The 13,833-nt window shown below is 38.8% G+C and overlaps 3 protein-coding genes across 4 annotated transcripts; 2 read left to right on the forward strand and 1 right to left on the reverse strand.

Moving 5' to 3' along the window:
- The first annotated feature begins 1,409 nt into the window (after positions 1–1,409).
- Positions 1,410–2,928, forward strand: LOC140765736 (UPF0481 protein At3g47200-like). Its single transcript, XM_073104955.1, has 2 exons — positions 1,410–2,245; positions 2,370–2,928. The coding sequence occupies exons 1-2, from the start codon at positions 1,446–1,448 to the stop codon at positions 2,848–2,850; spliced, it is 1,281 nt and encodes a 426-aa protein (XP_072961056.1). The 5' UTR covers positions 1,410–1,445; the 3' UTR covers positions 2,851–2,928.
- Positions 2,929–6,515: 3,587 nt separating this feature from the next.
- On the forward strand, positions 6,516–8,023 carry LOC140764440 (UPF0481 protein At3g47200-like). The gene is made up of 2 exons (XM_073103010.1): positions 6,516–7,390; positions 7,518–8,023. The coding sequence occupies exons 1-2, from the start codon at positions 6,516–6,518 to the stop codon at positions 7,984–7,986; spliced, it is 1,344 nt and encodes a 447-aa protein (XP_072959111.1). The 3' UTR covers positions 7,987–8,023.
- Positions 8,024–8,064: 41 nt separating this feature from the next.
- Positions 8,065–12,780, reverse strand: LOC140765616 (probable ADP-ribosylation factor GTPase-activating protein AGD11). Of its 2 annotated transcripts, none has more exons than XM_073104785.1 (9): positions 12,583–12,780; positions 12,344–12,452; positions 11,429–11,522; positions 10,508–10,583; positions 9,368–9,531; positions 9,080–9,281; positions 8,838–8,954; positions 8,664–8,759; positions 8,065–8,542 (listed from the first exon to the last, which is right to left on the reverse strand). In XM_073104785.1, the coding sequence occupies exons 1-9, from the start codon at positions 12,631–12,633 to the stop codon at positions 8,261–8,263; spliced, it is 1,191 nt and encodes a 396-aa protein (XP_072960886.1). In that variant the 5' UTR covers positions 12,634–12,780; the 3' UTR covers positions 8,065–8,260. The 2 variants fall into 2 exon arrangements, with proteins under 2 accessions (XP_072960886.1, XP_072960887.1); XM_073104786.1 differs by having other exon boundaries at positions 12,344–12,456; positions 12,583–12,770.
- Positions 12,781–13,833: the final 1,053 nt, after the last annotated feature.

Genomic DNA, 13,833 nt, shown 5'->3' on the forward strand with positions numbered 1-13,833 from the left:
CAAAGAGACACTATGAGATAATATAAATATATAATCTCATACTATATGTAAAATAATTGTGCAATAGAAAAAATAAGGAGTACTATGGAGTAATATAGAATTATAAGTGCGCATTGTAAAAAAAAAGTGTGAGCTTAAAAGAAAAGATAGATGAGAGAGAATCTAAATTGATATTCAAAAGAAGAGATAGAGGAGAGACTGTAGCGGTTATGTATAATGAAATATTGTCTAATCTATGAGCAAAATAATAATTATGAGTTATTATTAATTATTTTTAAAAATTGTATAGAATAAGATAAAAGAATAATAAATTACTATACCAAAATAACACAAGTTATTATTTAGTTATTATACCAAAATAAAAGGACTTCATTTAGAATAAATCTATTCCTATTTCATAAGTAAACAGGGTTTATAATGTGGGAGGAGGACAAAACGTGCCTTGCTTGTGTATTTGCCTTTGGTATTGTAGTATTGGCAATTGTAGTGGCAACGGTCGACATGTGTGAGGCATGACACTCAGGTGTTTGGAGATAGGATGTGGGGAGGTTTGGTCGGGAATTTTACCACCAACACCATCTAGAGTCAACGTGTTGATCGATCTCTGATTTGAGTCATGTTATGCTTTCCCTCTTTCCATTTGGCCCTTTGGCCCTTGAGAATCTCAAGAAGGAAGGAGTTTTCTTTGTTATTGTAGGTTAGGGACTCATGTTTCTTCAGCCTTCAAAAAACTTTAGAGTTGTGAATCCATAGGCACTTTGCTCCTGGATTCACCAGAATTGTGCTATTTTATTGTAGTTAATATTTATACTTTTGGCTTGATATTTTGCTTATCTTAGTAGAGTTGTCTACTGTTGTAGCTAAACGTTAAAAAGGGTTGTCGTCCTATTCTTCCTTTTATTTTATATATTAAGCTGTAATTAGTGTATTAATGATTTTTTGTTTGATAAAATTGTATTGATAAATCTTTGTGCCTACAGGCTTTCCAGCAAAAAAAGAAATAAAATAAAATACTGGGTCTACTAATAAGATAAAATTGATTTTCTTTTTTAATTTTTAGACTTTTATCATGTTGGGCGATGTTCCTTATCAGCAGCTGGGAATCGCGTGTTGTTATTCCCTCGATCACTGAAAACATAAAAAAAAGAAGATTCCCGAGTGTAACTTCTTTTGTCTCCTCCTTTCTCATATTTGTGATTGAAGTCTCTATACAGCTTTGCAGGCTGTCATCATGCTCGTTCTAATCTTCAAGGATGAGTAAAGCAATTTTCCACGTCCCATTTATTCTTAATTCCTTATCCCGTACGTTCAATTCCTGATTCTTTGACTGTAGCGCAATCAAAGTTTTCAACACTCTTAATTTGTAGACCAACTTAATAAGAAACTAACATCGGTAGCTAGAAGTGACCACTCAAAGCAGTCGAAGGGAAACAAAAACTATACCAATGGAGGCCAACAATAACGTCGCTACTCCTGAATCTCATACGATCGAGAATAGCTTGATTTTAGAGGTGCTAAGGAGCATCGAAGCTATAGACCAAACCAGCGAGCTACAGAAGAAGTTAGAAAAAGTCCCTGAGCTCCTCCGCAAGAACAAGGAGCGAGGCAAACCCTTCGACCCGGTCAGCGTCGCCATCGGCCCTTACCACCACTTCGACGAGCATCTCGCCGGCATGGAGGACCACAAGAAGGCCGCTACGTACGATTTCACGGGGACCCAAATGGACGTGTTCTGCCACAAGGTCGCCGGCGTAGCCCAAGAAGCGAAGAGGATGTACCTCGACGTACCTCCTGAGATGAGTGAAAGTGATTTTACCCTTATGTTATTTTTCGATGGCTTTTTCGTGCTTCACTTCATTGATAAGTTCGTGAACAAGTCGAACGAGCAAAGGATGAGCAGGCACTTGCATGGATTTATCCTGCGGGATATGTTCTTGCTCGAGAACCAAATCCCTTATATTGTGTTAGATGCACTGATGAGCGTAAGGAAAGTTGATATTGACAAGTTCCTCAATCAGATCATGGGGATTGGAGCAATTGGCAATGACGTCGCCAGCCGCCCCCAAGGACGTGCTCACCTCCTCGCGCACCTGCGGGAGAAGCATTTGGGACAGAAAATCGACAACGATGTTCGTCTCTGTTGGGTAGAGGACAACTCGTGGCTGTCGTTCCGGTCGGCCAAGAAGCTCAGCGCAGCCGGAATCAAGCTATGCCAGAGCGGCAGGCCAGACATGAGGAGCGTGAGGTTTGCCATGTTAATGATATTATGCGTGTTTTTTATATGATATTTATGATCATTGAAATATTTTTAATAGGTTCAAGAAGTACATATTTATAAGTCAATATATATATCTTGATAATATATTAAGGTTCGAGCCGCACTACTTTGGGGGGAAGCTGATGCTCCCGTGGATGGTCGTCGACGACCTGACGCGGTCGCGGCTGCTGAACATGGTCGCCTTTGAGATGTGCACCCGCGTGCGGTCGGACTACGGCATCACGTCGTTCGTGTGGCTGCTCGACTTCCTCATCGACCACGCCGACGACGTGAAGGAGCTGTGCGAGAAGGGGATATTCTTCAACGCCCTCGGCAGTGACGAGCAGGTCGCCGACCTCTTCAACGAGATCGCCAGCGACCTCGTGCCTGACCAGCAGGCGTACAACCATGTCCTGAAGCAGATCGCCTGTCACACCAAGAAGAACATCAGAAACGAGATCTACAAGTGGACTCACCAGCTGATAGACACTCATTTCAGCAGTCCATGGACTGCCATTTCCTTGGTTGCTGCAGTTGTCCTTCTAGTTCTCACTGTAGTCCAGACAATTTTCACAATCCGTGCAGCAAAATAAACAAAAATCAACACCAATAACTGCATGAGATCGACTCCAATAATGTAGCATTAATTTGGTGCTTCTAGCTAAGTGAGTGAGGACTAAATATACACGATCTTGTTGTTCAGTTAATAAAATCAATTGTTCATACTTGAACACATTACAAACGCATGCATGCTTTTTCTATCATCATTAACAACTACCAAAGGAAGTGAGTTACAGTTGTATACCAAGTCAAACAAACTAGAAGAGTTGAAGCTAAATATGTTGGTCCGTTTAATTGGTGACTGACTACTGGCTGAGAGGAACGCATTCCAGCTCGATTTCCAATTCACCACGTTCAACGTTCTGAAGTCTCAGAGTGATCTTCTGCTTTACCTTGCCATCGACGAGCGAAATGAGGCTATCCTTAACCAGGGTGTTGTCGTCGTTGGCCTTCCATTTCCCTAGCTGCATCGAGTCGGAGATGGAACTAATGCGCACAATACCCAAAATTAGTTTAAAATATTTTAAATCTTTTATTAAAACTATGTTAAAGGCACGAAGATGTGCCAAATGGCACAGCCATCTTTAGTCATATGACGTATTTTCTGAAAGAAAGCATTATCAACAGCCCATGATGATGACAAGGTTTTCCAATTCTACCGTATTTCTCCCTCTATTTCAATGCTGAAATACTATGTAGCACACGGTTTTTGTAAAATAAATTCAACATGTTTATCGCCCGATTTGCTCTTTCTAGATCTACAAGCTTCAAGTTTATGCACTTTGTTAACAGTCAACATATCTCTACACCAATCATGATATCTACATGAATATAAATTCCAACGGTCTATTAACAAGTATAGATACCTTATCATTTAATAAGGTAGAGTGCTTCACTTGGTGTGATGGTAAATGTTTCAACGTTTCGAGTTATGGAAACACAATGGTTCCTTTGTGGATTGATCTGTGATCTGACGGACTAACTGCTGCTCTATTTATATAGGGGTCAGATGTGAAAAGTACGGATTAGTTTTGATAACTGAAGCTGCTGTTATGCGGAAGGTTTTGCTGTTTTTGAAAGATAAGAATTTTACCAATATTTATTTGGAGTTTGACTCTCTCGTCCTCATCAACATCATCAAGGGCATTTGTCCATCCTCATGGTTAGTGGAATCCATTACTGATGATATTCTACTATTAACCAGCAATTGTTATAATTGTGAAGTTAAGCACATCTTTTGTGAGGCCAATTCCGCTGCTGATTGGCTCGCCAACTTAGGTAGATCTTTAGGTTATCGCTGTAGGATGATGGTTTTCCCAATAATCTTTTATCTATTTTGGTCTCCGATTTTAACGGAGTTTTTTGTAAAAAATATTTATAGTTTTCCTTTTAAACAAAAAATAGACTTATGAAAACAACCTCCTCATTTATAAGGTAAGGTTGCATACATCTCCTCTCCGCAAATGCTGCATCCTCGGGGGCCTCATAATTTTCCCACAGCAACCAGCTGAAACATGCATTAACTGTTTGGGAGAAAGGTCCTGAAAGAGTAGGTTATAATGTTTCATTTAATAAGCTAGAGTGATTAACTTGAGATGCCAGTAAAAGCTAGGCCTTTGCATCAAAGAGGTCAAGGTTTCAAGTTATGGAAATAACCTCCTCGGTAATAACTAATAAGATAAGGCTGCATACATCATCTCCCCATATACTGCATCCTGTGGAGCCTCTGCTCTTCTTCAATGCCCGTTTAGGTATCATTTATAAGTTGAAAAAATTGAAGCAAATGAGATCATCTATTGCAGGAGAAACATGATATAGGTCAATCTTGAAAGGTGGACTTTGAGTGCGCATCACATTTAATGACGAAGAGATACAGATTATCCAGTAATCACAGGATAGACAGCGGGGGAACTTTTGCGACTTAATTGCTAGAAATGGAAGTGTCTTAATTCTTAAATGAATGTTTAGTAAAATAAGAAAGTCTAAGTGGGAGTGGAGAAGAAAAAGAACAACTTTCGTACCGCGTGTATCTAACTAGAAGTTGGATCAACTTTTATTTGGTACTAAAGCCTAAATCTTAATAAGAAATTTGTGATATACGTTTAGTTCTCAACAAACTGAGAGCATGTAACAAGGTGCTTCAGATTTAAATGCTTCATTTCAGTTGAGCATTAAACCTCTTCAATCTTCTCAGTTAGTATGTTCTACATTTCTCCTTTATTTGAAGCAGGAATACAAAAGTATACTCAAACTTAGGATTCTACAGATTGGTTATCACAGGCAGCATCCTGACCTGCTGGTTCGAGGAATTCCTTTATGCACATAGCACGAGGCCCGAGGGTGTTCTGTTGATCACTCCTTCTCGAAGTACTATCCTTTCACATATCAATCTTATCAGATAATCTATGATGGGCAAAACATTGAAGAACTGTTGGTAAGCTATTTAACTACACAATATGGTAGAAAATACTCATTTCTTGTGGAAACTCCATTGGAAGGATAATTCACTTACCTATGCTACTGTTCCTCTCTCCTGATTATACTGCAGACCAGGGTTGAATTCCATCTTGACGGGATATCTTCCAAGAGTGCAGTTCTCAATGGGTTCATATATTTGATTCCTTACTCAATGCTAGCGATGGCCTCATTGGAAGGTAGTGTCTCCAAGAGCAAAAGAGACATGAAGGCTTGCAGCATGGTATTTTATTTCTTGGTAGGGAATGTGTTCTTTTTGAGCTTACTATCTGGTTCTCTACTTGACCAAATTGGAGAGTCATTCGCTCATCCCAAGGATTTTCCTAGTCGTCTTGCAAGTGCTGTTTCTGCACAGGTAAGCAATATCATGAGACCTTATAAGAACATACAGATCAAAGAGTATCATCTTTGGACGTTTGTGTGTATATTTTAAAGATACCTACAGACAAAGATGTCTCAATACTCTGCTAACCAAGAAGAAGAATCTTTTAATCCTATTTTGTCTTCTTTTCTTTTTCCTTTTGATGCAACTTTGAATCTTATTGTTTGTACATCCATTTTCAAGTTTCATGTTGCGTGCAAGTCAAATTGTCAAGCTAATGTTTAAGCCACAAAAACACTAATAATTTGCAGGATGTTACAGATTAAAGAGTAATTTTCTGTGGATGACTGTACTTTAAGATACCTAAATATAAAATCTAGACACATTACATAAATATAAATTATATTTTAAAATATAATTTATTAATTATATAATTATAAATAAACCTAACAAAGTGGGTTTACTAATAGGATAAAATTGAGTTTTTTTTTTAATAATTTACGACTTTTTATCATGTTGTCGATGTACTTACCAGCAGCTGAGGGTCGCGTGTTGTTATTCCCTCGATCAATGAAAAGATAAAAAGGAAAAGAGAAGAAAGAAGAAGATTCCCGAGTACAAGAGAAGTTTGCACTTTGTCTCTCCTTTCTCATATTTGTGATTCAGTCTCTTTACAGCTTTGTAGGCTGTCATCATGCTCATTCTAATCTTGAAGGATGAGTAAAGCAATTTTTCACGTCCCATTTATTCTTAATTCCTTATCCCGTACGTTCAATACCTGATTCTTTGACTGTAGCGCAATCAACACTCTTAATTTATAGACCAACTTAATAAGAAACTAACAACGATAGCTAGAAGTGGCCACTCAAAGCAGTAGGAGGGAAAAAAAAAACTATACCAATGGAGGCCAACAAGAACGTCGCTACTCCTGAATCAAGTGATGGCCATGAACTCCTCCTCCCTGCCGAAACTCTCTTAGCAGAGCCATCTCATACGATCAAGAATTGGTTGGCCTCAGTCACAGGAAAGAGCATCGAAGCTCTAGAGCCAACCAGCGAGCGACAGAAGAAGTTACACAAAGTCCCTCAGCTTCTCCGCAAGAACAAGGAGAAAGACAAACCCTTCGACCCGGTCATCGTCGCCATCGGCCCTTACCACCACTTCGACGAGCATCTCACCGACATGGAGGACCACAAGAAGGCCGCTACGTACGATTTTGCGGGGGCCCAAATGGACCTGTACTACTACAAGGTCGCCGGCGTAGCCCAAGAAGCGAAGAGGATGTACGTCGACGTACCTCCTGAGATGAGTGAAATTGATTTTACCCTCATGTTATTTTTCGATGGCTGTTTCGTGCTTGACTTCATTGATAAGTTCGTGAAGGGCGAATCGAAGGATCTAAGGATCAGCACGCACTTGCATGGATTTATCCTGCGGGATATGCTCTTGCTCGAAAACCAAATCCCTTATATTGTGTTAGATGCACTGATGAGCGTAAGGAAAGTTGATATTGACAAGTTCCTCAATCAGATCGTGGGGATTGAAGCAAAAGGCAATGGCACCGGCGGTAACGGCAGCAGAGGCGTCGGCAGCGGCCTCCAAGGACGTGCTCACCTCCTCGCGCTCCTGCGGGAGAAGCATTTGGGAAACGACGACCAAGCTCGTCTCTATTGGGTGGAGGACAACTCGTGGCAGTCGTTCCGATCGGCCAAGGAGCTCAGCGCAGCCGGAATCAAGCTATGCCAGAGCGCCAGCCGACACATGAGGGATGTGAGGTTTGTCATCTTAATGATATTATGCGTGTTTTTTATATGATATTTATGATCATTGAAATATATTTAGTAGGTTCAAGAAGTACGTATTTATAACTCTCTCTATATATATCTCGAGAATTAAATCAAGGTTCCAGTCGTACTACTTGTGGGGGAAGCTGACGATCCCGAGGATGGTCGTCGACGACCTGACGCGGTCGCGGCTACTGAACATGGTCGCCTTTGAGATGTGCCCCGGCGCGGCGTCGGACTACGGCATCACGTCCTTCGTGTGGCTGCTCGACTGCCTCATCGACCACGCCGACGACGTGAAGGAGCTGCGCAAGAAGGGGATCCTCCTCAACGCCCTCGGCAGCGACGAGCAGGTCGCCGACCTCTTCAACGAGATCGCCACCGACCTCGCGCCGGACCAGCAGGCGTACAACCATGTCATGAAGAAGATCGCCTCGCACTGTGGGTCCAAGACTAAGGTGTTCATCTACCAGCTGATAGACACTCATTTCAGCAGTCCATGGACTGCCATTTCCTTCGTTGCTGCAGTTGTCCTTCTAGTTCTCACTGTACTCCAGACAATTTTCACAATCCGTCCAGCAAAATAAACAAAAATCAACACCAATAACTGCATGAGATCGACTCCAATAATGTAGCATTAATTTGGTGCTGCTAGCTAAGTGAGTGAGGACTAAATATACACGATCTTGTTGTTTTGTTGAAAAGAATCAATTGTTCATACTTGAACACATTACAAACGCATGCATGCTTTTTCTATCATCATTGACAACTACCAAAGGAAGTTAGTTACAGTTGTATACCAAGTCAAACAAACTAGAAGAATTGAAGCTAAATATGTTGGTCTGTTTAATTGGTGACTGACTACTGGCTTAGAGGAACACATTCCAGCTCGATTTCCAATTCACCACGTTCAACGTTCTGAAGTCTCAGAGTGATCTCCTGCTTTACCTTGCCGTCGACGAGCGAAATGACGCTATCCTTAACCAGGGTGTTGTCGTCGTTGGCCTTCCATTTCCCTAGCTGCATCGAGTCAGAGATGGAAGAATTTTCATAGGCTTTGGCTGCGGAGACCAGTGGCTGGATATCTATTTCAGCCTCCCCCATACGATCATCCGTCGAGAATGTATCCTTGTCATATACTTGCTGTATGCCAAGAGATGTGCACAAGATACTCAGTTTTACATTATATATATTATAGAATTAATGCGCACTTCATGGAGGAGGCATTTTGCCATCTTTTAATTTCAGTCACACACCAACTTACCAGTTTCAGTGGTGGGATGGGATCTGGGATTGATAGCATTATCCTTTCATTCCATACAGGATTCAAGTTGCTCTTTATCACCCTAGTTTTCATCGACTACGACAGCGAAAAAGGAGTCAAAATAACTTAAAACAGTCTCACAAAAACAAGTTAGAATCAGCATGATTGACTTACTTGGTGTCCCAAGTTCAGAATTACATAAGGATCGCTAGTCATCATATCGCGAACAGCTAAGTTGGTTCCCCTTATGACGTTGACTTTTATTAATCCAACAAATTCTACCATACCCATCTACAAAACAATGTTAATGATAAGATTCAGAATAGCTTGAATATGAGATGTCAGTATGTTGAGCAAATTAAGTTCTTGCCAAGCAAACTCAAAAAGTATAGCAAGTGTTCATTTGTGAACCGCACCTTTTTCTTTATTGCCTTATTCTCTGACTCCTTTTTTCTCCAGCTATTTCGAAAAGCCTGACCTAGACCATGACGGATACCAGTCTGCTGTTTCTCATAGTTCTTATTGCTGGACCCATTGTTCTGTGTGCTATAATTGCCAGGTAGTATACATGCAATCTGTCCATCAGAATTCACAAATTGTTGCAGCTCATACTTTCTCCTGAATATCAAAGAAAAACAATTTAACAGTTTGAATATTGCAAAAATCTTAGACACAATTACGGTAAAAAGATTGCTTTAATGTACCTAATAAAATCAGATCGTTCCTCTGTTGAACAGTCTGGTCTCGGCTTTTTAAAAGTTTCAGGCAAAAATGCCTCATATGTCATGTTCACAGCATCATTACCACCCCTATCAGCCAAAGAATTGACCTGTTCATCTGTCCACTCATCTAGCTTCACCGATAGTACCTGCAGGAGAAGCCAGTGGACCAGATAGGCAACCAGAGTAATTGATGCAAAAGCAATCAAGCCAACCTTATATGTTAATGTTCTATGATTCCATCTACTTCTAATATAACCCAAAAAAAAAATCTACAGATATTGGGAACCCATATTACATCTTCTCATCAGTTCCATACTTCCATCTACTCTATTGCTTCTAGTTGTCTTAAAAGAGAAATAGACAGATACATCTATTAGGGGTTGGTATGCAGGTAACAGATTGACAAACCTCATCCATGTTCATATGCTTTATATAGTTTTTATTCTAGCAGCAATAGCATGTAAATTATTTTTTGATACAGTAATTCTCTTCTCATGGTAGGGAGACGATGTTTTCTTATAACTTGATAATCATGCCCCTAACCCTTCTTGAGATGCTTGCTTTACATGTACCATGAAATTTCACTCGCATACCAAAGGGCATTTTCTGGAGGACAAAATCTCCAAATTTTAAAATGCATGATGAATAAATTGATAAAGAAATTTAAACATCAAGATACTTCAACAGTATTCTCTTTTAGTTTTTCAAAGTCAGCTTGTAGGTTCATATGGTCCAGAATGCCCCCCCCCCCACCACCACCCCCCACTATTATACAAGGCCAGTAAGGTCCAAAAGTGAACAGAAGCTTACTACATGGGCAATTAGGCCAACCCACAGATGACCAGTATCATCTACTTATTAGGGTTATCTATCCCTAATTTGCCTCAGGGTTTTCTTGCCTCACTCTGATGAATACACCTCCCTACTAACTTGATTAACCGGAGGGGAAACTATCATTCATTATGGATAACAAGGAACTGAAATTGCAGATAGAAAACTATAAGATCTTCGTAACGAAATTGACCATTTACGGCTTTTGCTCAGAAAAAAGAAAAGAAGGAGAAGATTATAAGATTGTGGAGAAATGGTAAATCATGAAGTACAGTTAGGATTTAGTCGTACCTTCGATATGTGTACTCCGAGGCTCCTATGAACTCCGGAACATTTGATACAAATAAATACACCAATACTCAATGACCTGAATATCATGATTTGGTTCCCCTTAGACATAGAAATATTGAATAAATATAGAGCAATAGCATAATGAGGAAGTACAACAATTTATTTCATAAGAGCACAAGAATCAAAATTCCAAAATAACTTCGCGTAAAATTTGAATAGAACAAACAAGTAGATGTAAGTGCTAACTTGCTGATGTGGAATTCTTGTCAAGCTAAAAAAAAACACCTGTTGATGAGTAATCCTAAATCATAAGTACACAATTCAAAAGCGGGATAAGGCTAGTCCAAGCTAATACTCATTCACCAAGGATTTTAGCCAGCTTAGTTGTCTAGATAATGTACTGTCCTTGAATAAGCAGTGCCATGGTTCTGATGAGGTTTGTAGTTTTCAATCCCATATTTACCAGGGACAATGGGTGGAAATGCTTCTTTTACTAATGCAATTCTAAGCTCTATTTGTGGTGCAAGCTGCCCCCTTTTCTCCCCTTAACTTCTTTGTTTACTTCTTCACCAACACACATTCCCCTGCTTCATATTTTCCCTCCCATCCCTTCTCTTATCACTTTACCCTTAAAAATAAGTAAGAAGTAGGGTACCAAAAAACTGGCAGTACGGGAAGTCTCCATCATCAACAAAGGGTTGTCTCATCCTTTCCTCCTTTATGCTGAGAAGCTGAAGCATCTCCTTCAAGAAATATGTATGCTAAAACTACTGCATAATTAAACTCTTAAAGTTACATCTTTAGTTCTGGAGATTGACATTACTAGCCAGAGATAACTTATAGCATATCGGAACATATGAATGAAAGTGTACAACAAATCAAAGAAGGCTCAGTCTTAAGTATCCAGGATTAAATTCTTACACCCATTTTGGATCTGGAGAGCCACAGTCGGCACAAAATTTGTTTGCCGGTTGGCATAACAGACTTTCTAGCCTCTTTGATGGATCAGACTGACCTGTAATTTGTAGCCATACATTTCATTATTATCAGGGACTAACATGAAGCATCAACTATAGACTCACTGTAGCATGTATGCATGTATATTTATATGTTGCAATATCAAGAATTATAGAATGAACGATAGATGTTGACGAATATATGGCATAATTTACAGCAAGAAACAAAAGAGGATCATCTAAAGCTCATTGATAAACTCAATCAGTCACCTCAACCGTCGCCTGAAGTTCAATTAGGTGGATTTAGATAAGAGTCTTCCAAAGATATGTTAGCTCTACATGTACAATTACTCAAATCGACTAGTTGGCAAAGTGCAACGAAGACTATAGAATAAATCAATAGGGAGTGATTTCCCGATTCAAGTGAAAGGGACACAAGAATGAGATACTTTCTAGGAAGCTACAGAAACAATTTTCTAAGTGTTAATTCCTTATATTGCTTAATAGCTACCCAAGAGAAAGCATTTAAAAGCAAGTTTTTCACTGGTCTAATGTACAATATCCTTAAAACACTAACAAACATTCGTCCACAAACTACATTTGGAAGTCACATTCTATCTTCTTAGATTAAAATTCTCCTTTCTTGCCAAATCCTCAGGTAGAACACTCATTCCTACCAACAGAGTTTCATGATGTTAACAATGGTAAAACCCATTTCCTAGCAAGATAAACACCCAAATTTCCAAAAATGTACCTTTGAGAACCAAATTATCAACACAGAAATTGTTCGAGAAACGATTGATGGCAACAATACCAACAAAAATCGAACGAGAAAAATGAAGAGAAAAAGAACAAATTTATAATAAATGAAAAGGAGAACCTCGAAGGTTGCTGGCATCCTGCTTTTCTCGTTGTGTCGTCATTTGCATAGAATTCCCGGGATCAAACCAGCCGGCTTTTGATAACAACAGTTTCCATTTGCTTTCGCCCTTCCTAGTGAAAAATTGAAGAAAGAAAAATATATAAATATTCCATGCCTCTTACATTTGGATCAAAGAAAGCATTGACAAAAGAAAACGAAGAATCTGGTGGAGAAAAGAGATAAATAGAACTCGATACCTCATTGGAGAGGAAAGAAATGGTTTCAGCCGTGAAGGCGATTATGATCATCCATACGATTTGATCACCAAAATCTACCCAAGAGACGAAGAAGGAAATGATTCATCGTCCTAACGTGTAATTATTTTCTTCTTCGGGTTCTTTTTTTTGGTTAAAAATTTCAATAAGAGAAAGGAAGAGAACAGAAATCGTTTTGGAGGGGGGATTAAGTCAAAGCCTGAGCGCGGGGTGGACGGAGGATGTAGAGTTCGTTCCACCGTTGAATCGGATCGTCTGCGTAACCTGTTTGAGGAGTTTCGTACAATCAATTATTTGGCAGCCGTTGGAGCGTCAATTACTTTCTACTGTTTGCCCGCCGAGGATCATTCGGCAGACCAAATGAGCTCACGAGTTCGACTCTTAGTTTAACTATTCAGTAGTGTGTTGATTTAGATAAATAAATTACCAGCACAACAATTTAAAACAGTGCTTCTATAGCGTTTAATCCGAAGTAATAAGTTGATAATATAACAATGTGGAGTTTATACCACATAATTTAATATGTTAGCTTAAAGCTTAATAGAGCCAAAAATATCTTTATATCAAGAGAAAGATCTCTTTATCTAATCTATATCAATTTTTCAAGCTCTTAAATAATTCAAATTTTTTTTATTAGTTTAGTATTTATTCAACCCATATCTAAACTTCACGCTCTTAATGATAAAAAAAAAGTAAACAAGCTATTGCAATGGATAAAAGCATAGAATAAATGGGTTAGTATGCTAACTAGAATTTATAAGGAGGATTAGCTAATTCTCGTGTCTGAGTCATAGGCCTTTGAATGATTAAAAAATAAAAAAAACTTTGGGAAACAAAGAATTTTGAAGCCAGTTGAGATTGATAGTTACACATTACGGGCTGAAAGAGCCCGTTGATAATTTGAGTGGCCGAGTTTGGGTCATTCAAGTAGAGAAACAAGGTTATTTAGTACAAAAAATATATATGATTAAATATATTTTACATGATATGCTTTGATATATTTATTTATAAGTCATAAGCTATTTGTATTATAAATGAATAATTCAGTCGACTAGCAGATTATTCATACAATAATTGAGTTATCATATGCGAATTAATAAGTTGGATAAATAAATAAGTTAATAAATTGAGATAATAAACACAAACACAACCTATTTAATAATAAAGTTAAATAAAATTAATCTATTTATCAATCAATTCAATTATATTAAACTCAAACTCAAACCTTTTTTA

This window comes from Typha angustifolia, chromosome 8, assembly GCF_048772165.1.
Source record: "Typha angustifolia cultivar Huaian chromosome 8, ASM4877216v1, whole genome shotgun sequence".
NCBI classification, from domain to species: Eukaryota; Viridiplantae; Streptophyta; class Magnoliopsida; order Poales; family Typhaceae; genus Typha; species Typha angustifolia.

Coding starts and splice junctions, on each gene's coding strand:
- LOC140765616 (XM_073104785.1), bottom strand. CDS start 12,633: ATGATCATAATCGCCTTCACGGCTGAAACCATTTCTTTCCTCTCCAAT. Junction 8,955..9,079: donor ATAAGGCAATAAAGAAAAAG/GTGCGGTTCACA, acceptor ATTGTTTTGTAG/ATGGGTATGGTAGAATTTGT. Junction 8,760..8,837: donor TTCTGAACTTGGGACACCAA/GTAAGTCAATCA, acceptor TCGCTGTCGTAG/TCGATGAAAACTAGGGTGAT.
- LOC140764440 (XM_073103010.1), top strand. CDS start 6,516: ATGGAGGCCAACAAGAACGTCGCTACTCCTGAATCAAGTGATGGCCAT. Junction 7,391..7,517: donor CGACACATGAGGGATGTGAG/GTTTGTCATCTT, acceptor AATTAAATCAAG/GTTCCAGTCGTACTACTTGT.
- LOC140765736 (XM_073104955.1), top strand. CDS start 1,446: ATGGAGGCCAACAATAACGTCGCTACTCCTGAATCTCATACGATCGAG. Junction 2,246..2,369: donor CCAGACATGAGGAGCGTGAG/GTTTGCCATGTT, acceptor TAATATATTAAG/GTTCGAGCCGCACTACTTTG.